Source organism: Mya arenaria, chromosome 6 (assembly GCF_026914265.1).
Source record: "Mya arenaria isolate MELC-2E11 chromosome 6, ASM2691426v1".
In the NCBI taxonomy this organism is placed as follows: domain Eukaryota; kingdom Metazoa; phylum Mollusca; class Bivalvia; order Myida; family Myidae; genus Mya; species Mya arenaria.
In genome coordinates, this window is record NC_069127.1 from 46,429,110 (window position 1) to 46,454,651 (window position 25,542).

At 36.5% G+C, this 25,542-nt stretch overlaps 1 protein-coding gene across 2 annotated transcripts in view; it reads right to left on the reverse strand.

Moving 5' to 3' along the window:
• Positions 1 to 21,826, reverse strand: part of LOC128238406 (cysteine and histidine-rich domain-containing protein 1-like) — a 33,558-nt gene extending 11,732 nt beyond the window's left edge. Inside the window, exons 1-3 of one of the 2 annotated variants that reach the window (XM_052954312.1) lie at positions 21,637 to 21,826; positions 6,679 to 6,785; positions 2,608 to 2,691 (exon numbers count right to left, since the gene is read on the reverse strand). In XM_052954312.1, the coding sequence (XP_052810272.1) occupies positions 2,608 to 2,691; positions 6,679 to 6,785; positions 21,637 to 21,703 (258 nt within the window). In that variant the 5' untranslated portion in view covers positions 21,704 to 21,826. The remainder of the gene's footprint in view (positions 1 to 2,607; positions 2,692 to 6,678; positions 6,786 to 21,636) is intronic. The other variant, XM_052954313.1, reaches the window with a different exon arrangement.
• Between the last annotated feature and the right edge of the window lie 3,716 nt (positions 21,827 to 25,542).

Here is a 25,542-nt window from a genome sequence, read left to right on the forward strand (position 1 = left end):
ATAAAGCAATCATGTAATATAATGTCTGTGACAACTTCCAGAAGACTTAAACAGGTTTATAATAAATATGGTGTGGGGTATTTCCTTTAAATTACACTTTAAGGGTAAATACTGTTGTATTTCATCAGGATTGTCATTCTTATTATTAATTATTATAACATATAAGAAATATAAGTTTAGCTGATCTCCTCTCCTGTCGCAACTAAATGCAAATGTCTTTATATAGCGATTTTTCTCAGTTGAAATCCGTAGAACAAAACTTAAATTGGTGTGGCTTAAACTTCTTCATATTGGTCTTCCCACCTTCATTATGTATCATTAAATAAATCAGTTGTCCGGTTAGAGCAGTGGTTAGCGCACTCCGGATTCCCGGCCTGGGCGCAGGTGAGTTTGGTTTGTGGTCACCAAGTCCGACAAGTGGGTTTTCTCCGGGCACTCCGGTTTCCCCCACAACACAAGACCACACTCTCGTGCAACATCGTGTCAACAAAAGTGACTCAGTATAAGTTATCATAACTTTCTTCACAATCGTTGTAAAATATATACTGTTTTTAACTAAATAAATCAGTTCCACAATTTAACAATTTAGTCTATGAATGAGATTACAAGTATTTTCCATGGCGGAGAGTGTAAGATAGGTTCATTCCGACCCGAGCATAGGGTTGGGATAAACCTATCTTACACGAGTGGCTATGGTAGATGCTTTTTAAAATTAAGTAAAAATATTTATTTTTTGCTAAACTCTTTTGTGCGTAGTGAAAATAATTGCGAATGGATATGCAATATTTTGTGGTCGTCATGGATATGTGCGCAGTGATTCAGATATTGTTAATAGTCAAATCGGTCTTTAAATAGTTCTTAGGAGAGTGAAGCATTATTTCTTGAAAGGTGCTTGAAAACTTTTTTATGATGACAGAATAGCACTTTCGAGGTACAAAATTGCTCCTAGGGTTCATGATGAAACAACTCGCACTCCTCTAAGATAATATCCAGAAGTATTATGATGTTGAAATTTAGAGACAATATTAATGGAACTTTCAGTTACTAAGTAAACAAGAGATGTTTGTCAAACATTATGCCCCCCCCCCCCCCCCCCCCTGAGCGCCATGTTGTCAGGATTATATGCACAATAGAATGAAATATGCATGGACCGAAATGACAGCTGATTTGTCACTGACATTGGATGCTGTTGAGGCTGTTTAAGATTATGACCATTCAAAGTGTGAGGATAGAGTGTGTTATGACCATGACCTTTGACCTCAAAATCCATAGGAGTCATCAGCAGGTCACCAAAAACCTAAATGTCAAGTTTGAGGGCCCTCGGTGCAGGCATTATCAAGTTATCACACAGACAAGCTTTTTTCGTTCAAGGTCACTGTGACCTTGACCTTTAACCCAATGATCCCTAAAATCATAAGGGGTCATCTACAGGTCAGACGCAACCCCAAGTCAAGTTTGAGGGCCAAAGGTGTCGGCATTGTCGAGTTATCACTCCAACAAATTTTCGCATTCAAGGTCACTGTGACATTGAGCTTTGAACCCTATATCAATAGGGGTCATCTACTGGTCAGGCTCAACCTCCAAGTCAAGTTTGAGGGCCATGGGTGCAGGCATTGTTGAGTTATCACTCAAACAAGCTTTTTTCGTTCAAGACCACAGTGACCGTAAACTTTGACCCAATGACCCCTAAAGCCATAAGGGGTCATCTACAGGGCAGACACAACCCTAAGTCAAGTTTGAGGGCCATGGGTGCAGGCATTGTCGAGTTATCACTCAAACAAATTTTCGCATTCAAGGTCACTTTGACCTTGAGATTTGACCCCTAAATCAATAGGGGTCATCTACTGGTCAGGCCCAGCCTCAGAGTCAAGTTTGAGGGCCATCGGTGCAAGCATTGTTGAGTTATCACCAGGACAACCTCTTATCATTCAAGGTCACTGTAACCTTGACCTTTGGCCCAATGACCCCATCAATCAATAGGGGTCATTTACTGGTCAGGCCCAACCTTCAAGTCAAGTTTGAGGGCCATTGGTGCAGGCATTGTCTAGTTATCACTCGGACAACCTTTTACCATTCAAGGTCACTGTGACCTTGACCTTTGGCCCGATGACCCACAAAAACAACAGGGGTCATCTACTGGTCAGGCCCAACTTCCATATCAAGTTTGATGACCATAGGTCTAGGCATTGTTGAGTTATCACTCGGACAAGCTTTAAAATTCTTTTATCATTAAAGGTCACTGTGACTTGACCTTTGACCCGATGAGCCCTAAAATCAATAGGGGTCATCTACTGGTCAGGCCCAACCTTCATGTCAAGTTTGATGATCATACGTCCAGGAATTGTAGAGTTATTACTCGGACAAGCTTTGGTCTACCGACGTACGGACCGACTGACCGACCGACATGTGCAAAGCAATATAACCCTCTTCTTCAAGGGGGGCATAATAACCAGACTTTACCAAAAACGTTTTAAACCTACAGCTAAGCTGTGGGGAGTGGAACAAGCTTACCTTTCCTCTCTCACACTCTTAAAAAAAGAGGTTGAATTATGGTATTGTGCTATAATCCGTTATATGATTATGATAAGTCAATGGTACGTAGCATACCTGTGTGTCTGGTATGTCAACAACTGGCGTTATCTTCTCTGGTTCTGCTGGCTTCTCATTGCTGTGTGGCCCTGTGGTACAGCCCTGCAAAACACTGTCAGTATACAGCAATCTCACAGTTAAACTCACTGCATTTTAACCCTTTACTTCATAGAAAAGCAATTTTACTTATCCGTCCATATACAATGCACTAAAAAAAACACTATGTTACTATTTAAAGAATTTCGAAAAATCGTGAAATAAGTTCATTGGTATCAAAGATGCGTTTAACGTTGACTGGGCAGGTTTGTGGGCATTCCTGTCTTGTTTTCCTCGTGGAAATTTACACAATACTGCAACTTATAATTAACTACCAATAATACAAATATAATTTATTGATCACGCGCCTGACGTCACAGGTCATGGTTCAGAATTGTGTCAAAATGTCGGCCATGTTGGATAAACAAAAAAGAAACGCCGCAATGCAACGAAACCAGGTTTTTAATGATTGACAGAAGAACTTCAACCTGTGTCTGTTTTTCTATTTTTAGTAACAGTGACCTTGAACATAGGGACCCCAAATGCAATCCATTGAAAGGTATCCATAAACTCTTCCTTTATACCAAGTTGTGTCAGGATATGTCAACCCTAACTTAAGTTATTTTAGACCAATTTTAGTCAAGATATGTCATCCCTACCGTAAATGACTGGGTATTAGACGCACTTTTTTCCCTCAGATTTTGATGCAAAAAAATGCCTGCGTATAATACCCAGTAACAATTTTTTGAACTTTTTTTCTGAGGTCAATTTCTAGCCGAGAGTTTGTTTAGATTTATGTAGAAAGGGATGTTACTCGCGTCATATTGATCGAGTATATACGGGTTAAAACGGCACTTGAAGATCGGGATACGGTATATCGTAAGACGTTTATAATTTCAACAAAAATATTTTTCGATTAAAGTTACGATAATTCACCTAAGAGTTCGTACACTCTAAATATTTGGACACCCATAATTATTTCCCAAATACATCAATCATAACTTTCATAGTTACCAGGTTTCACAGACGAAGATTATTGATTTTTATCTTTACAATGCCTGGCTAGATTACCTAACCGTATACACCACTGTGACAATTTAATTAGTTACTACCCATCCTAAACGATTTATTGCCTGTTGAAAAGGAAGTGTGATATATTTATTTGAGGATTAAACAAACAACACGGGCAATCAAGGAATTAAGAAAACATCGACATGGCATGTTTGTAAAACGATCTGCCAATAAGCTTTCAAACTTGTACCACACTTATATAGACTATATGAAGCAATAATCGTACATTAATCCTGCATAGCAATGTCCATGCTCTCCACGAGATCCTCGTGGGTATAACTGTAAGTTATGTGACGTCACACAGTGTGACTCTTTGATCTGAAGCCGATAGAATGTGTTTATTCAGTTCAGTGCATGTATAAAATCGCCATTTTCACGAAAAAAAATTTTTTTGTCACTGTCAACAAACATAGTGGCTGAAAATGCCGGACGATTTTGACATTTTTTCTATGCGTCTTTTAACCAAAAACATAGATTAAAAGTTTTTTTCTCGGATTTTTCACAGATTTTTTTCCCTGCGTCTAATACCCCCTATCGTCTTATACCCAGTCATTTACGGTAATTAAAGTTATTCAGTTTCAACTGTTTTTCTATTTTTAGTAACAGTGACCTTGACCTTGACCCTAGGGACCCAAAACCCAATCCCAAGAAAGGTATCCATAAACACTTCCTATTGACCAAGTTTAGTCAAGATATGTCATCCCTAACTAAAGTTATTCAGTTTCAACCGTTTTTCTATTTTTAGTAACAGTGACTTTGACCTTGACCCTAGGGACCCCAAACACAATCCCATGAAAGGTCTCCATAAACTCTTCCTATAGACCAAGTTTAGTCAAGATATGTCATCCCTAATTAAAGTTATTCAGTTTCAACCGTTTTTCTATTTTTAGTAACAGTGACCTTGACCTTGACCCTAGGGACCCCAAACGCAATCCCATGAAAGGTATCCATAAACTCTTCCTATTGACCAAGTTAAGTCAAGATATGTCATCCCTAACTAAAGTTATTCAGTTTCAACCGTTTTTCTATTTTTAGTAACAGTGACCTTGACCTTGAAACTAGGGACCCCAAACGCAATCCCATGAAAGGTACTCATAAACTCTTCCTATAGACCAAGTTAAGTCAAGTAATGTCATCCCTAACTAAAGTAATTAAGTTTCAACCGTTTTTCTATTTTTAGTAACAGTGACCTTGACCTTGACCCTAGGAACCCCAAACGCAATCCCATGAAAGGTACCCATACACTCTATCTATAGGCCAAGTCTGGTCAAGATATGTCAATCCTTACTAAAGTTATTCAGTTTCATAGGTGAGTTTGACGCCGCCCGGCCGCCGGCCCGCCCGCCCGAACAACGACGTTCGCCATTCTAATAACCAGGTTTCACTATGTGAAAACCTCTTTAAAAAATGTATAAACAAAGGCCATAAATCATTATATGGGACATATGTGTCACTTCTGTTTCGCTAATCCGGTCATAAAAATGCACATCTGCTTCTACAAATTGAAAGTAAACTTGTACAAATATGATATAAAATAATGACTATCCCTATTGTTAAACTTTGACATGACCCAATTTAACATCGATCAGCTGTTGATACATGTTTTCGAATAAACAGGAATGCAATGTAGAAATAACTTCTGCCTTTGTTTACTTCGCTTTAAAACAGCATTGCTGAATAATGTCATTTATATTTCAGTGATTTTGACAAATCTGAATATTTTGGCTTCGATTAAAGTGAGTTTAAGTATGACATTGAGATGGCGAATTCAGACCTCGGCGTCACGCACACAAGTATGACAATACCTGGAAATGCAATAAACGATATAAATTTAGTAAACAGCAACATCTAGGCCTCAGTTAGGAGTTGAATAATAACTTTATTTGTTCATTGTAGTTTGTAATACCTACTGTGACTGTGGTTCAACTTTTATTTTTATTGCTTCTGTTTCATATATAACATGCCATGTTTCTTTGTTATGAATTATTTCTTAATTCTGTCCATCTGTTTCAATTCAGGTCGCGTTAAATGAATTATAAAATCATGTTGTTTATATAATATTTTGTATTAAGATTGATAAATAAAAGTGTAATAAAATTTACTTTTCATTAAATTTGACATATTTCTCTGTTTGATTATGAATATCATGCGGAAATAATTTAGAAAACAAAATAAAATTTATATGACTAGATTGGAAAATTAAATTCTCTAAAAACTTTACATTGATGACTTATTGATTTAACAAAAAGAAATACTATAAAAATACATGAGGGTCAAAATTCCAATAATAACCAATAATCTCCTATGAAGAAGGGGTACTGATATGAACTGATAAGCCATACACTGGCAGCCTGATATGGCTTGGTTTTACATGAAGTAAAGGGTTAAGTATACAACATCATACTAATTTATTTTTTAGTCCAGCAACTTGTTGTCTACTGTGGCAATATTACACACTTCATTATATTGGCCCGATTCCAACAAAAGCTGCCACAGAGACAGCGTGCTCAACTATTCCGCCGCTTTTCATTGTAAGAATTGAATAGTTTTGGCGAAACATGCATGGATCACTGTATTAAGTCTTAATGCAATACATCAAGTAGTTGCTGAGATATTAACCTATAGCGCTTACATGCAAAACCTTAACCAGAATTTTTAAGTCAAATGATACAGGCCAAGTGTTATCTAACTTGATTAATTAAATAGGTTGGATAGTTGGGAATACATATCTAAAGTTTCAATGCAATACATGATGCATTTGCCGAGATAATAACATAAAGGTGCTTACATGCATAACCTTAACCAAGGTGTGACACCGACACTTGGGTGAGTAGTATAGCTCTCCTCATTCTTCGAATAGTCGAGCTAAAAATCAGAAACATAGTTACATGTGTACATGTCCATATTGTGATGATCGTATAAAATTCTACAACAACAAAAGGTGAATTAAAGAAATTATGTCCAAACAACTTGTCCACTTACAGGTGTGTTGAGAAACTCAGTGAAGTCAGTGCTACGTTTTTTACAACAAGACCATCCCTTCATGGCGTCGTGGAACACAGGAACCCCAGGATGGAACTTGCAGCCATCTGCACAAAACAAACAACACTTACATTGATCATGCAACCAATCATAATGGTTACATTGGTGGAACTTCTATTAGATAACTAGAGCCATCACAGCATATTTGACAGAGGGTTCATTTCAAAGGTATGGTATGTTTAAAGTCAAAGGAGTAACGATGCAAATACATTTTAACACTGTTAATCTGAACACTATTTATCCGAAATTATCGCTATATTTAATTTACTTTTTGGTCCCAATTTTATTTCTTCTTTTTTAATTTAAAATTTCATCAATAGTCCGAAATCGCTTTTTTGTAACTGTCGCTATTTGGAGGTTAAAATAACAGTCCCAAATTGGAATTTCACGCCTTTTTATCATTCTTTCATACACGGTCATCTCATAGTTTTCGCACTATACGGTGATAGCATGCAGACATCAGTTTGAGGTGATAATTCATTCCTTATGCGTTATTGGCTAGTCGATGTTATCACGTGATATTACCAAGTTAGGTATATAGCTTAAATATTCCAACTGTTTCGTAGCACAGTGGATACAACGCTGGACTGCAATTTTGGCGACACCGGTTCGAACCCGGTCTCTGACACAATTTTCATACGCCCGAAGGGTCGTATTATGTTATGGCCTCCATCGTCTGTCCATCTGTCTGTCCGTCCGTTAGCAATTCCGTGTCCGGGCCATAACTTGGTCACTAATAAAGTCATTTTCAAATAACTTTATACAAAGCATCATTACATTAAAAGGATGTGTTGCCCGCAATTTCCAGGTCCATACCCCAAACACTAGAATCACCATGGGGGGGGGGGGGGGAAGGTTAGCAATTCCATGTCCAGGCCATAACTGGGTTACTACTAAAGCAATTTTCAAATAACTTTATACAAATCATCTCTACATTAAAAGGATTTGTCAAGCATGCTTTCCAGGTCCGTACCTCAAAGGCTAATTTCACTGGGGGGCGTTAGCAATTCCGTGTCCGGACCACAACTTGGTCACTAATAAAGTCATTTTCAAATAACTTTATACAAAGCATCATTACATTAAAAGGATGTGTCGTGCGCAATTTCCAGGTCCATACCTCAAACACTAGAATCACCATGGGGGGGAACGTTAGCAATTCCATGTCCAGGCCATAACTGGATTACCCAAGTTTATTTTCACTGCATGTAAACTGAATGATGCAGCATGTTGGTAACGTGTAGTCGACATTGAAATCCAGAGTTACAGATAAATTTTTCAAGCATTTGAGTATTACTCCACACGTCTAAATATTTCACATCAACAATTCACCAACGCTGTCATATTTTAATATTAGTCTAATAATTTGCTGCCACGGTAAATAGTGGTATGTATAGTCGCACTTAGCCAAAGAGAGAGTGCGCTTTATGACCGCCATCTTGTAGATTAATGGGCTTTTAGACTAGTTTAGAGTATATTTAGTGTATAGGTTAACTAAAGGTGCTGATTTATGTATATGAGTTAATGATGTATATATAAAATTACATTAGTGGTGTCAGATCTTAAACGAACATACGTTTGGAGGGAAGTGAAGGATCGGGTCATGTGATTTCGTGACCGATGAACTGCATAGCTTTAGTGTTTTTGGCAGATTGTGTACATGAACAGTTGACTGCTAACATTGTTAGACCTCAACAGATGAACAGACCCAACAAGAGAAGTTCGAGTCCCAAATAAGTAAAAGGCCTGATAAATATTAGTAGAGATTTGTAGAACTTTATCTACACGTATGCCCACATTTTAATGATTAAGCGAGTCTGGAGTAAAGGTCCCTGCATAAGCACAATGTTTTAGATTTGATCTAAATGTAACATTGTATTGCTAAAAGATAATTCCTTCTTTTACTGTATTTTATCCAGTTTTTGGTTAAATAATGCATATGCGCAATGTTTTAGATTTTATTTAAATGTAACATTGTATTGTAAACAGAAATTCGTGCTTGAATTTTTGATTTGCTTCATGCAGTGCTGTTTCAGCATAGGCATGTATAAAGACCTTGCACCTGTATTTGGAATGTAGTAGAGTGCTGTTTCAGCAATCTGATTAATGAGAAGGTAAAGTCGGTTTGGCTGCTTCACCTATAGTTGTGGTAAAGATCCCAAATGCAATTACGTCGCTAGTATTCTGATTTCTTTCCTGATGTTGTGTTATTAAGTTGCAGATATGGCGCTTAAGATTAATACAGCTACTGAAGAGGAAATTAAAAGGGTTTTACCCGGAATAGGGGAAACTAGGGCAGGAGCACTGGTGGCGCACAGGGAGTCAGAAGGTTATATTACTTTTTGGGTTTTTAAACAAATAGTAGGCACAGTGTTAGCCATTAAGTTGGAGAAACTGGTTGATTTTGCTGAGCCAGATGAAGATGAACAGTAGATGGTGCAAGTGAGGGCTCTGAAGGCGAATGTGAAAAAAAAAAGAATATATAAAGTTTGGTGAGCAGCAGTTGCCGGTTCCACCGGGGGATGTTAAACCAAAACTGACTCTGCAAAAAGAGGTGCGATCTGCATCTGGTTTGGTAAACCTTGATACACATTTTCATAAGCAAACAATGGGACCGACACCCAAAGAGGTCAAGGACAAGGATTCAATGTCAAGGTCACCGGCACACGGGAAGGCAAGAAAGCACAAGTCTCACAGGACACATTATTCAAGCTCTACCTCAGACTCGCGGTCCAGGTCCAGGTCGACACGAAGGTCAAAGCATTCCAAAAAGAAGAGCAAGCATCACAAAAGTAGAAAATATTCTTCAGATAGTTCGGCGACCTCTAGCTCACGGTCAAGGTCAAGACGTGCACAGCGGCACAGGTTGTCATCTGTTTCAAATGATTCTTCTGATTCTGGTTCAGTTCAGGGCGATCCTCGTAAACTGCCAAATAACTTAACGTTCAAAGGTGATACGTAATGGGCTTCATTTGAGCGGCCCTTCAAGAGCATTCATTATAGAGCTCTTAAGTGGACAGAAGAAGAAAGTTTTGACGATCTTGCTTGAAGCTTGCAGGGTAGCTCTCTTGATTATTTTACCATTATAACTAGGGATGGCAACAAGTAGTAAAATTGGTACTCGAGTACTCGGACAATCTTTCGATCGATTACTCGGGTACTCGGAAAATTTAATTTGTTTTTGGGAAAGACAAGATCATGTATACATGTATCGCTATGGCGTATATCATGCGTTGGTCATATTATTGGTCATTTTCATCTTTTAATTAGACTTCCTTTATTTACTTTAACAGAAAATCAAATAAAAGGAAAACAAATGCTGTTACATGTCTTTTTTCATTTCACTTTAATGATTTTACATTGAAGAATGCACTGCAAATAAGCTAAAATAAAGCTTGAAAGTTAAACCCGGATTTTATTCCAGCGTCTAGATAGTCGCGATTTATAATGAACATCAATCAGAATTACAATAAACGTAAATTAATAGCTTACATAAAAATAAAGAAAGAATTACTCCCAGTGTTCGACACTAACGGGGTCCCGGGATCCCGAGGACACCAATTTTTCAGGAGGGACACCTGAACTTCGAAGTCCGGTATTCCGTCGGGACACTTAAATTTTTGACTGATAAACGTTAAATATCAATAAATAAGTAGCATTTAATTAATTTATTACCTAAATTCGGGCTCCCCTAAATTTCTTGACAGCACATGTCAAAACGATCTTATTAATTATCATTATCAGACTCATCAAAGCGAAAGTATAGGTGACTTAATTTGACTATAGTTACGTCATGAATCTATAAATAAACAGGTCATTTCACAAGGCGCATGCAGGTTAACGCTTTCGTTTTGTTGTTTACATTTTAAACAAGGTCAGAGCTGACAGAGATTTATTATCGGTAAAATACTTATGTGGAATTGTTTTGCTCATGTGTCAGAACCGCCCAAAAAGATGCCAACTCTTGTGATACCTTTTATATAATATGATACGACCTTTGAGTATTTACAGTAACATTTACGACACAAAAGAACAGCATCCTACATTCAGCATTCAACTTATCAATATTTTTTGTTAATTTTAAAGACATATATTTTACGCTTTGATAAAAAAAATAATGAAATAAAATTTGCAGGGTTTTATTCATTAATTTATAAAATTTTATGGCTTTTTGGCGCGAAAATTAACATGTATACACAATTTTTGGTCGTCTGCTCTTCCAGTATGCACTACGTCTGTTGGGCAGTCTGATTGATTTATCAACAGCTGTACTAAATATTGATTGGAGTTTTCACAAGCCAGATGTAATATTCCTACAGTTTCTTAATGAAAAGCACCGACATTTGACAAGACTCTGAACCATGATTTATTTTATGCGTATTTTCCAAAAATCTAAAAATAGTAACAACATCAAGTTTTTGTTTACATTGTATCCATCTCTGTTTTTGACTGAAAACAAAAGGGACTTAGACATTCTCCCGCTTTTGAACCCAATCTACCAACTTTAGAGACCAAAATATACCTCACCGCCATTCAGTGCTACTAACCTGTCATTACATGCTGCTGAAAACATGTATAATATGGTGGTGTATACATGCATTACAAATCGAAAAGTAAAAGGATGTTGAATTTAATATTAAAACAGGCTCAACAATGAAAAAAATGTAAAAAGTGGAAGGGACTCCTAATTTCAGGAAGGGACACCTGATTTCAAATGTTGGTGTCCCTTCGGGATCCCTTGGAAAAATGGTTAGTGTCGACCCCTGTTACTTCGTACTGTATTATTGTTGTTTATCTCATTAATATTCATAATTCTTGATTTAAGATATCAACCAATCAATTGTGATAATCATTACAAAAATAGTTAAAATACGCCCATTAAGAAATCAATGCTCGTAACGGTCGCTACTCATTCGCTCGTTAGCGTACATTGTTTGGTGAAATGACTCTTATTTGTAAACAATAGAATTGTGTAGGTGAAAGTTCCGCTATCAAAACTTCGCTAATTGACATCAGTGCTAATTGGAAATAGGGGCCCTTAGCTGACAGTTTGCAACTCTATACTAATTTATTAGGGTCAATTGTGTCACACAGTGCGGATTAGAGGGATCATTAATTGTCCTCTTGGCAACTAACCAGATCCGTTACTTCGTCTGTAAATCTTGTATTTTGTGATTTTTATAGATTTTTTCAGAGTACTCGGAGTAGTGATTTGGTACTCGAGCACTCGGATGTTTGATCGAGTGCTCTAGTACTCGGGTACTCGTTGCCATCCCTAATTATAACTCGTACCAAGCAGCTGTCTTACAGGGAGTGTTTAAAAAGCTGAAGTACCATTTCGGTAATAATGAGGTACCAGATACTCTGCGGTCTCAATTTGAACAAGCGTTGCAGGGTGGGAATGTAAGTTTGAAGCTCTGGGCTGATAGGATTTTATCCTTGGGTACTGAAGCTTTTAGCGACTACCCTGAAATGCACATGCAAAAAGAGGCAGTCAAGCATTTTTGTCATGGCTTAAGTGATAAGGAGGCCAGAAAGTATATGGTTTTGAAACATCCAACCACAATAGAGCAAGCTCTTAATATTGTGAAGGATTTTCAATATGTGACCAGATCAATTGATGGTAGGAAACATAAAAGAAGGGATGATGGTCAGGTAAATTTAGTAGCAACGGAACAATCTGCAATGGTAAGGAAATTAGAGGAGCTCACCAAACAGGTGCAGCAGTTAACCTCAGGTCGAACAAGTTTTGTACCAGAGTCTAAACCAGACTTTAAATTAAGAAGAATGGATAGTAGCGGTAAGAGCTGTTGGTTTTGTAACCAAGGAGGTCACTTTAAAAAGATTGTTCAAAATAAAAACAGTGGTTGAAGAAGAAGCAACCAACAGAGAAATCTTCAGAACGTTTTTTAAACGACAAGGGGACAGGGACCTTTGCCCCGGACCCTTGACCCAAAAAAATAGTAGACCACATAAAGGGATCTACTATAAAAGTGGAAGATCAGGAGGCTCCTGTGGAATGTGTAGAATAACTCGGGTAAGTGCTGGAGTATTGTCAGTGGTAATGACAAGTTGTGACGAACAAGTGACAGCATGTTTAGAATCTGGAGCCGAGATACCGTAAATGACTGGGTATTAGACGCACTTTTTTCCCTCAGATTTTGATGCAAAAAAATGCCTGCGTATAATACCCAGTAACAATTTTTTGAACTTTTTTTTCTGATGTCTAGCCGAGAGTTTGAGATTTATGTAGAAAGGGATGTTACTCGCGTCATATTGATCGAGTATATACGGGTTAAAACGGCACTTGAAGATCGGGATACGGTATATCGTAAGACGTTTATAATTTCAACAAAAATATTTTTCGATTAAAGTTACGATAATTCACCTAAGAGTTCGTACACTCTAAATATTTGGACACTCATAATTATTTCCCAAATACATCAATCATAACTTTCATAGTTACCAAGTTTCACAGACGAAGATTATTGATTTTTATCTTTACAATGCCTGGCTAGATTACCTAACCGTATACACCACTGTGACAATTTAATTAGTTACTACCCATCCTAAACGATTTATTGCCTGTTGAAAAGGAAGTGTGATATATTTATTTGAGGATTAAACAAACAACAAGGGCAATCAAGGGATTAAGAAAACATCGACATGGCATGTTTGTAAAACGATCTGCCAATAAGCTTTCAAACTTGTACCACACTTAAAGACTATATGAAGCAATAATCGTACATTAATCCTGCATAGCAATGTCCATGCTCTCCACGAGATCCTCGTGGGTATAACTGTAAGTTATGTGACGTCACACAGTGTGACTCTTTGATCTGAAGCCGATAGAATGTGTTTATTCAGTTCAGTGCATGTATAAAATGGTGTTTTAATTAACTTCATGGAGGATTTACACTTATAGGCGTAATAAATAAGTTTATGACCATTGATTACTACGGATAAATTAATAAGTGGTAAAAACCAAACATGAAGAAAAAAGGCAGGTTAAACAAACATGTAAATAAAATGTAAAAATGATAATTTTCTATGTATTTGGAGAGCGAAAAAAATAATTAATTTATGGTGTCCGAACTCTTGTGAATTACGGTATTTTGAATAATAAATTGAATTAAACAATAATCAAACTTACATATAAAAAACAAAGTTAGGCACTGTCAAAATATTTTCTGCATAACATAACTTTTCATTCTCGACAGTATGGTTGTATGGTTTTAAAGATAACCATCGCCATTTTCACGAAAAAAAATTTTTTGTCACTGTCAACAAACATGGTGGCTGAAAATGCCGGACGATTTTGACATTTTTTCTATGCGTCTTTTAACCCAAAACATAGATTAAAAGTTTTTTTCTCGGATTTTTCACAGATTTTTTTCCCTGCGTCTAATACCCCCTATCGTCTTATACCCAGTCATTTACGGTAACCATTCTGTCGAAACGTGTTTATGACAAATTAGTGAAGAAGCCAAAGAAGGTGAAAGATGCTATAATGCAGATGGCAGATAAAGACTCTGAACTAAAGGGGTTTGTAACACAACCTGTTTGAATGCAGATATGAACCCAGTCATTTAAGGAACGTGTATACGTGGCGCCAATTAGTGATGATCTATTAATTGGACATGATTTATAACATCATTTGGGCGTAAAGGTAGACTGGTCTGCAGAGACATTGGCGAAGTCATTCCTTTAAGAACCCGGTTTAAAGATGATAAGCCAACAATTGCACGGGTTACAATTTTTAAGAGGGTTGTGGTACACCCTAATTCAGTAGTGAGAGTGGTTTGTGATGTAGATCAACAGTTAGGTGATAATGTGGTTGAACCGGTTGAAAATATGAAATCCCCCGCGTTTTATGAGAGAGTGGAATAAAACCAGTGGTGTCTCTTGTCAATGTAGGTGATAAATACTGCACATTCAAGAGAGGAAAATTTGTCGCTAATGCACATGAAGTGGAGGATGTCTTGCAAGAGGACAACGCTCAAGACGATGCTGAGATAAATAATATTGTGTTTAACAATACCAATGTTCAGTTGAAGTTAGCTCTGACCACACTACCCATACTAGGGCTGCCAAGTAAAGATGGATATTTTATTCTTGACACAGATGCTTCAGACTTTGCAATAGGAAGAGTGTTGAGTCAAGTGCAGGGAAGTGTTGAAAAAGTTATTTCTTATTGTAGCTTTTCGCTAACAACGGAACAAAAGAATTACTGCACTACTAGAAAAGAACTTTTAGCCATTGTCCGTATCACAAGACAATATAGACATTACCTTTTAGGTAGAGTGTTTACGGTGAGAACAGATCACTCCAGCTTGACCTGGTTGCTACGGTTTAAAGAACCTCAAGGGCAGCTGGCTAGATGGATTGAGGAGTTTTCACAGTATCACATGGTGGTGAAACATAGAGCTGGAAGAAAACACCAGAATGCGGATGCATTATCAAGACTTTCTGGGGACAATCTGGTGCTTTCTTCTGAGTATGTAGCTGGTATATCACCAAAAAAGTTGCCATGTGGTGGATGCGTATATTGAACACATGCAGATGAATGCTGGGGAGAATTCAAAAGAACAGTGGATGATGCTGTTAATCTATCAACCTTGCCAGAGATTAAAGCTGTTCAAAAAAGACACTGGGGTTACAATAACCAAGGTTCAGGAAAGGCTAGACAGAGATCAGGGGGTTGGATGTAATTCAAACAGAAATACGGGGATTTGATCCAATTCAAAGGAAGATGGGATTACCGTTGCTACGTATCTTGAAGGGTTTACTGGTTCAATTAACCAGGCAGGTTTTACCGGCGGGCCATGTCGGGAAGGGTCTTAAGATGCGTTGTCTCGGGAAGGTTTTACTGGTTCTACTGGTTATATCGGGGTTTCTCTATAGCTGATCTCAAGGCTGCACAGGAAAAGTATGATTCTTTCAAAGTAATACTTGATTACATTGCAACTGGTCAGGTACCAAGTGAGGGAGAATTATTTTTGAGGGGCCCAACTGCTAAGCATTTTTGGGTTAACAAAGAACTGTTTGTGCTAAAAGATTGGGTGTTGCTTCGTAAAAGGACAGACACTGGAGATTGGGAAAGTTTAAAAGAGCAGGCAATTTTGTAGCACCATGATATACCATCAGCTGGACATCAAGGTGTGGCGAGGACAAAAGCAGAAATAAACGAAAAGTTCGTCTGGGTTAGTATGAGTGCGGATATTGAACGATACATACTCTTGTGTGATGTGTGTAGCCGAAATAAGAAAAGGGCTGCTTATGGGAGGGTACCGATGACGGAGTATCACGCTGGAGCACCTATGGAAAGAGTGCATATTGATTTCTTAGGTCCAATGCCTAAAACAGCTAATGGAAATGAGTATTGCTTGATGATGGTGGACTAGTTCACAAAGTGGGTGGAATGTGTGCCATTACCTTCTCAAAAGGCAGAAGTAACTGCTAGGACAGATGTAGACCAGTTCTTTACCCGTTTTGGGTATCCCTTACAGTTATTTTCTGATCAGGGCGAAATTTTTGAGAGCAAGCTGTTCACGGCACTGACTGAGATATTGCAAATCCACAAAGCGAGGACCACTCCATATAGGCCATCTGCTAATGGCCAAGTGGAAAGGTACAACAGGACCTTGATGGATTCAGTGCGCTGTTTTTTAAACAAATCGCAAAATCAGTGGGACAAGAATGTACAGCAGATAGCGGGTGCAATAAGATCATCTGTGAATAGAAGCACAGGGTTCACACCCAATAAGCTGATGTTGGGGAGGGAAGTTAGTACTCTGGCACAGCTCATGTTTCCGTTGCCACAGGGAAAACAACAAGAGCCAAATGAGTATGTGGCTAACCTTGTGAAGGGCATTCAAGATGCACATAAAGTGGCAAGAGAAACCCTCAAGAACTCTTTGAAAAGATCAAAACGGGACTAGGATCTGAAGATATTGATACGGCCCTACCAGAAAGGTGATATGGTGTATCTTTTAGATACTGCAGTGATCAAAGGCAACTGTAGAAAACTTTGTTCCCCATGGAAAGGACCGGCCTTGATTGTAGAGAAATTGTCAAGTTATTTGTATCGAGTGAAACTCAGGAATGCAGTGTGTGTGCTGAACCATGATAGGCTCATGCCATGCAAAGACCGGAATAAACCAAACTGGATTAAAGATTACCAAAAGAAAGGTGATACAGCCATACAGATTGTGGATGCAGGCTCAACCACGGATGAGTATTGTTACTGTAGGAAGCCATGGGACAATTGATTCATGATACAATGTGATTACTGTACTGAGTGGTATCATGGTTCTTGTGTCAATGTAACAGCTAGTGATGCATTGGAACATTGATAAATACAGGTGTAGGGCACGTAAAGGATAAGTGTGAAATACTTATTTGTTGTTTCAGATGGCAGAAGGGAAGTTCGTTAAGAGGGTGAAGGATATGACCAGAAAGAAGGAGTTGTTTCAACCCCCAGAGGACTTTGTTATTGAGTTGTCCAAGGCAGTGTGTCGGCCAGCAGATGATGAAGTACAAAAAAGCCTGTTCCAAGGTATGGCCAACGTGCCGATATCAAAGGCATGTGGAAAGGACAAGCAACGGATGACCAAATACCTTCATCGCATGGCCAAATGCACGTACGATATTGAAATAGTAGAAGAGAGGTAGATTGAAGAGCACATTGATAAACTTCCACCTAAACGCAAGACCTCTGAACAGGTGTATGAGCCAGAAAAGTGTACCCGGGACTACCGTCTTCAATACAATCCAGACATCCCTTTGCAGATCTCAAAGGCTGCGGACCCGGGTATCAGTCTTAGCGATACTTCATCGCCAAGTTCATCTTTGCTGAACACACCAGAAAGCTTGCGAGTGCGTCCAACGGCACCCATTGGATTTTGATGCACCAGGCGGCAATGAATGCAGAGGACCAGTTTCAGTGTCCTCAGTAAAGGTGAAGAAGCTCAAAGCAGCTGTATCAGCTTGAAGGGGATTGTTAGCTAAATGGAAGTGCAACTTTGGATGGTCGTTTGGACCTATCTTCAATGAAAATTGTGGGACGTTTCGATCCAGGTTGAGGAGGAGACACCAAAGTTCAAACTTATCTGTTTTGAGGGGCTAATCAACAGGCAATTCAACGGACCATTTAAGGTGTTAAAAGTATCTTTTTGGGTTAAAGGTCCCAAGGTCATGGTCTTAAAGTTAACGTTGGTTTGATCTCGAACTGTGTTTGGGTTAAAGGTCCCAAGGTCAAAGTCTTCAAGTTAAGGTTAGTTTGAACTTTGGTTGAGATTTGGTCATAGCTAGAATGTCGGTAACTTTGTTAAAAAGGGGTTATGTCTTAAGGTAGTCAAGGTTTTCCCCCCAAGGTCAAAGCTTTTCAAATTAAGTCGTGGGGAGTGTTGTGACAGCTGTCACGGTAAATAGTGGTATGTAACCTCAACCGACAGCGACGAGAATAGTCGCACTTAGCCGAAGAGAGAGTGAGCTTTATGACCGCTATCTTGTAGATTAATGGGCTTTTATACTAGTTTAGAGTATATTTCAGGGATGATAACAGAGCCAAGTTGCCAATCCTGAAAATGTCTGCGTGGGGTTCAGGGGGCGGCTCAAAGCCCCCGATGGGTCCAGGGCAAAGCCCTGGTGGGGGGACAAGGGGGGTGAAGCCCCCGAAGCTTTCCATATTTCAGGGATTCTAATACCCTTTTTTGCCTTAGAATAGTGTTCAAGGAGTACACCTTTCGGTTTGGTAGATATAATTATGTTCAACACGAGACATTCACAATCAGAAAAATTATCAGGAATCTTAGCAGAGAAGTTTAACACCTTTGTCTTTAAACAAAGTTAAATTTACTTATTTTTTACCTGAAGTCACAGGCATTAGACATGTACATTACATTTTGGTTCAGTTGTCCACTTTCCATAAAACACAACTGGCTATGATCAAATGCCTGCGTATGAACAGTCGATACTGTGGGATGTTTGATTTATAATAATGAACAACATATCAATTATCATGCTTGCAAATGTTTATTGTAAAAGTGTTATTTATTCAATTTTTATGTATCATAAAAGTATTTATTCCATTTTCTGCACATTTGATGAGAATATAATGTTATTAATTATTATATATATTATTACAAGTAATATCCAAACGGGACTTAAATGCTTTGGCAGCGTAGCCATTGTGGACATGGTGGACTTTGACGTATTCTGGTCCCCAAGCCAGATTTTTTTCTCTTCATGGTGTTACATGAGTCCAGTAGCACACAAACTAGATTGTCCCATGGCAGTTCAAGTCTCTCAAACAGGCTTTCAAATTCTATGAAAATTGATTTAGAATCAGCCCTTGTGATTTTTAAGGAGGCCAAATGTCTCAACACTATTTCTTTCTCTATGCCAGAAAAATAGCTGCAACAGTTTTCTCATTGTTTGTGTTTGTTGACTTGTCTTAGTTGAATCGTATCGATTTATTGACCTAATCGCGGAACTCCACGTTTTGTGCATAGCTACTACAGTACATTACTTCTGTTAAAACAGTATTGAATAATTAGATAATTAATTTTTCAAAGTACAGTAAGTTTCTTTTTAAAAATAATTATCGAAAATTTCCATATCAATTTTCATCAGCATCGTCTAACAACTGTTGTTTTTCACAATTTGTAATTAAAAGATATACCATAGCGTGTGTTTGTGTTTGTTATTGTCATCTTTCTCTTACTATACTAAGGTGTTGAGAACTTAATTAGATTGGAATAATGAAGGTGTTGAAAACTTTGTAAGTGTGAATATTTTTCGGTCTTTTTTTCCTGATTTGCATTTTACCTGACTTATTAATTAATCTGTTTTTATCAATGGTTCTAAACTTATTTATTACGCATATAAGTGTAAATTCTTCATCAAGTTAATAAAAATCCCATTAAACACCATTTTATACATGCATTGAAATGAATAACACATTCTATCGGCTCAGATCAAACAGTCACACTGTGTGACGTCACATAACTCACAGTTTTACCCACGAGGATCTCATGGAGAGCATGTATATTGTTATGCAGGATTAATGTGTCTGAGTGGTGTTTTCGAATGTAACTGAAGTATTGCATTTCCAACTTTAATTCATCACATTAATTAGTTACCTATATCATTGAATGTGTTGACTTTTATTGATGATTCAATAAGTATAACTGTACATGTATAATTGCTTCTTACAGTCTATAAGTGTGGTACAAGTTTTAAAGTTTATTGGCAGATCGTTTTACAAAAATGTCATGTCTTTGTTTTCTTAATCCCTTGATTGCCCTAGTTGTTTATTTAATCCTCCAATAAATATTTCACACTTCCTCTTTCTACATGCAATACATCGTTTAGGATGGGTATTTACTAATTAACTTGTCACAGTGGTGTACATAGGCTTAGGCAATCTAGCCAGGATAAAAGATGAAAATCAATAATCTTCGTCTGTGAAACTTGGTAAGTGTGAAAGTTACGTTTGATGTCCTTTGGGTGTCCGAAAATTAGGTACGCGAAATAAAAAAAAATTATAAACAATTACGGGTGTAGCAAAAATTATCAAATAAATTAAACAAAATTAGATACAGTGGGAGATTCTTATCAGTTTTCCTCCGAGTTTCGCAGTGTTTTTACCTCCAAGTAACGCGGCGATTGTAATTATACGGTCCACTGATCAGCCTCGACGGGTGAACGAGTAAAAACGCCGAGGAAAGAGGATTATGATCAATTGGATGTCGTGTCCGCGATGACCAAAATCCGACGAGGAAAACGGAAAGTGGTAGTTCCGCGTGGAGTGTACTGTAGGTTTGAATTGAACTTTATAAGGCACTTGCATATCTTTTAAGTGGCTTCGTGAATTCTTGCAAAATGACAAAACACAAATTATCATGTCATAAAGTTAAAATTATCATGTCATAAAGTTAATTGCTGTATATTGTGAGTTCTGACTCCTAAATTTAAGGAAATGTGTTTATCAATGTATGCAGTCATTAGCAAAAAACATGTTTATAAGATGCATGTGCAAATATTGAAATATGACTGCATTCTTGTGGTAAGCTAACTTCATGCAAAACAGGCAGAGGAAAAAGAATAATAGCAATTTACTGGAGCCGTCATAATCGGTTGAATTTTTTAACAGAAAATAACTTTAGTGTAGATTCTTATCAAGTGTCCGCAGAGTTTCGCGGAGTTCAATGGCCTATGATTTTTTATGGACGAATACTTGCTTTATTTCACAAATAATTGATTTTCTTTTTTGTGTCCGCAAAAATGATTACCCGAATCCTAAATCTCCATGATAATCAGGTTTTTTTTGGATTTTTTTTGTAAATTCAAGATTTAGCTGAAATCACAGATGAATGTTGCGTTGACAAGACTCACCCAATGGCCACACCCCCTCCTTGATGAAACAAGCAAATTTTGTTGAAAACACAGATTCTGATGGTGATTAGATATTGCCTTATTACCTAGGGTTTTCCTGGAACTTTATTATGTTCTTATGAAGAGTCAGTGCGAGTTGTTTCAAAACAATTGGTTAAAAATAAGTTAGATAGGATCTTTATGTAAACACCATTATCCAAACAAGGGTATTAATATGTCAAAGTTTAATTAAAATTATTAGTATTTTGGGGATTTTTTTCTTGGTAGTTTTGTTTGATATTTAGGGTTTTGTGATAGATGATCATGTTCAAAATAATTTTGGTGTTGAAAAAAAAAATGCCTGATTTTTATTAAGGAGGGGGGTGTGGCCATACGGTGGGTCATGTCGCCTGCAAATGGGTCGCCTGCAAATGGATCACCCTGCAAATGAAATAAGCTACTTAAGCTTGTTATGCTTACGAATTTTCGAGAAAACGGAGCCTATACAACACACAAATTTACCTGCTGGATTGTTTGCTGGATCAAATTTTGACGCACATCCTTTGTTGTAACAATGTAAAAGCGCCATTTGTTAAGTAAATTCTTTCCGGAAAGTTCTTCGTCTTTGGTCTTGCCCGTTACATCGGTGTTTTATTAAACAAAATCTCTGTAAAATGTTCCTGCAAACCCAAAGCCAAATTAACCATAAGAAAAATATGGAGCAGACAACAGTTTTAATATTGACCATGGTAGACTTGAACATCGTACTGGGCCATTCGGAACTCCTCGGCCATTTTTAAAAAAAACAACTGTTTTTGAAAAAAATGGCCGAGGAGCTCCGAATGCGTACTGGGCCGGTATGACTAAAATACGAAAATAACATATTTTCGCGAAAATAGCTTTTTTGACTAAAATACGAAAATAAGGTTATTTTTGATGAAAATAAGATTTTGAAAGAAATATTAGAGTTAGTTTTGGCGAAAATAAGATTTTTGACAAAAATATAATAAGTTTTGGGTAAAAATAGTTAATTTCGCGAAAATAAGATTTCGAAAGATATATGAAAATAGAGTTAGTTTTGGCGAAAATAACATTTTTAACCAAAATATAGTAAGTTTGGGGCAAAAATAAAGTTATTTTCGCGAAAATAATATTTTGAAAGAAATATGAAATTAGAATAAGTTTTGGCGAAAATAAAAATGTTGACCAAAATATAGTAAGTTTTGGTCAAAAATAAAGTTATTTTCGCGAAAATAAGATTTGAAAGAAATATGAAAATAGAGTTAGTTTTGGCGAAAATAACATTTTTGACCAAAATATAATAAGTTTTGGTCAAAAATAAAGTTATTTTCGCGAAAATAAGATTTTGAAAGAAATATGAAAATAGAATTAGTTTTGGCGAAAATAACATTTTTGACCAAAATATAGTAAGTTTTGGGCAAAAATAAAGTTATTTCGCGAAAATAATATTTTGAAAGAAATATGAAAATAGAGTAAGTATTGGCGAAAATAAAAAAAATGACCAAAATATAATAAGTTTTGGTCAAAAATAAAGTTATTTTTGCGAAAATCAGATTTTGATGTTAGTTTTGGTGAAAATAACATTTTTGACAACTATGTGGTTAGTTTTTGGCAAAAATAAAGTTCTTTTCGCGAAAATAAGATTTTAAAAAAAATGGGGAAAATACATTCTTCTGTTGCCGTAAATGACAATTTTTAATCCAAAATATTAAAAAAAAACTTTTATTCGGTCTACATAACACATATGACAGGTGCATTAGTGTTTCGAAACAATTGTGTTTTTAAGAAAATTGAACAATGATTATTGATAGTATTTTGACATGTTTCTGTTGATCACACCTCCTTCCGAAATGTGCAACATCAAAGCGTTTATACACACTTGTTTGTCATTAAGCGGATTAAGTTAATGACAATGACCCATAATTATAGAACAGAACAGAACAGAAAATTTATTGTTAACTTGAACATATACAGTTCATCGTTGTTACAATAACATAACACATGGCATGGCAATAGTTGATAAATGCGAGAGTGCATTATACATATATAACAATGATTTCAACATGTTAAAAGTTAAGCATTATTATTGAAAGCAGTATATCGTAGCTTAAAAGCATGTTTGCAATACAATGCTAGTTTTCGTAGACATGCAGCATTTTCCGAGTTTAATAATTGAATGAATTTAAACATGCTTGGTCTTGCATAGTAAAATTTGGTTATGCATTTTTTCCTAATGTCATTATATTTCGGACAAATCAAAACAAAGTGATATTCATCTTCGATATCATTATGAACACATAAAACACATTTACGTTGATTTCTTTCAATATTAACATATCTTCCTCTTTCAACATTTAACATATAAGAGGACAATCTTAATCTAGCAATAATATTCCTAAGTCTATAGCTATACAATTTATCTATATACGATGACATATGTATAGTGCATTTTGTTCTCTGTATAACACTAGTGAACTTAATGAGTTTATATCATTTTTACCATAGCCTTAAGTCCTTTATCTGCTAATGTCTGTGTAGCATTCATAAATGATCCCCCACTTGACAAAACAATGCCAAGATATTTAAAAGATTGAACGTTTTCTATCAATTCATCATTGTAATAAATATTTACATTTTCATTGTTATTACCTCCCTTTGCCTCTTTACTGGGCAAGTACCTACGTAAATCGGAACAGTACCTATTTAGTGTCTTTGATATACAAAAAAGAAACACGGTATGTAACTCAAACTTACCCGATTTCACGGTAGAGTCCAGTTTTATGCAAATTTCTCAACCAACATAAAAACAATCCATTTTTAAATAAGTGACATGGAAAGAAGAGTCAATTACCTTTAAAATGGTGTGCGATATGTTGGTATAACTATATTGTCTTTAGATAAACAAGCAAATTCAGATCGTCAATTTTCCCCGTGTAAACAGTACTAAAAACAGACCTATTGAAGTTATTTTATGCTTCAAATATCTTCAGATGTGTTGTTTATCTCATTGTATGTACCCAAAATGGTTTTAAACAACATTTTAGTGACAAACAATGATTCAGATGCGTGTGGTCTGGTGAACGGAGCTGGTGGCTAGAAACTCTAATTAGCCTCATACCTGACAACTGCGTTGGCCACAGAGCATTGCGGTCTGCGCGTTGACAAAGGTTAAGGTATTTTGCATCGCCAATAAACAAGCTCCCGTAAGATAAAGCCATTCATCATTAAACACTCATTCCAGCTAAAGTGCGACATTTGATGTCTTCAGGGTTTAAAACAGCACACACTAAAATATTGGCACCTAATCGAATTTTAACGGGCAAATTCAGGTTAAGTAAACTGACTAGAAAAAAACGATATGCAACATGAACAGGTATATATTGTTACTTGTTACATAAATATAGTCTGAAATTTGGATGTTAACAAAAATTGTGTGTCTTCGCCAAAATTTGTTTTCTTATACTGCGTTTATTTTTTTGAAGGATATAAGGTTTTTAAGATTGCTTACCTTTTAAAAATCGTAAATGCATTGATATACTTTGAAAAGAAAACATTGTGAAGGTAGCGTACATCAGTTCTCTAAAAATAGCTGATATCTGGATGTCTTCAAAATTGAAACCAGTTACGAGTCCTGTTGTTTAGAATGCCTGTATGAATGCAAGATTGTTTTAATTGTTTGTTAGATACATTTAAAATAAACCTTTTATATCACAATAAAGTTATAACAACACTTTTCCGATAACACTTTGATTTTAAATTCAAGAATTGTTATCAAATTTTAAATTTATTGGCGTAACAATTCAAAAACCATTTACGAGACAATCATATAATTCAGAAACAAGTACACTTGCTAGTGTTGGACAAGAACGCATATCACTGATAGCACTTAATAGGGGTTGTTTTTAAATAAAAATACTACTTTTATCATCTTTAGGTTATATAATTTGCCACTAAAGCAATTAAATGTTATTTCAAAACCATTTACGAGCCACCAGTTACGAGTCAAGTAAAACAATTATGTTGGTTCTAAATTGTTTCTTTCTGCTTAAAACATTCTGTTTGGGTTTTTTTGTGTAATGACGTCATGTATGAGTTGTGCATGATGTCATAACTTTGGATCCGCCATTTTCTGGAAGTGGATTTTCACGATAACAAAAAAGCGAAAGGTAAGTGTCTTTCTTTGTATCATGTTTTTATTTTTTTATTTTTAATTATGGAATTTATAAGACAATTTTCAAATTAAACTCTAAATATTTTTTACTAAGTAAAAAAACTTAGAAAAATTATGAACTGTATGAAATGAATGCTGGTTAAGTTGTGTCCCGTAAATGGTCGTTTCGTCCCGTAACTGGTCATATTTTAAATTCATGTTTCTACTGGGCATTGTTGGTTTAAAAAAGAGTTTTT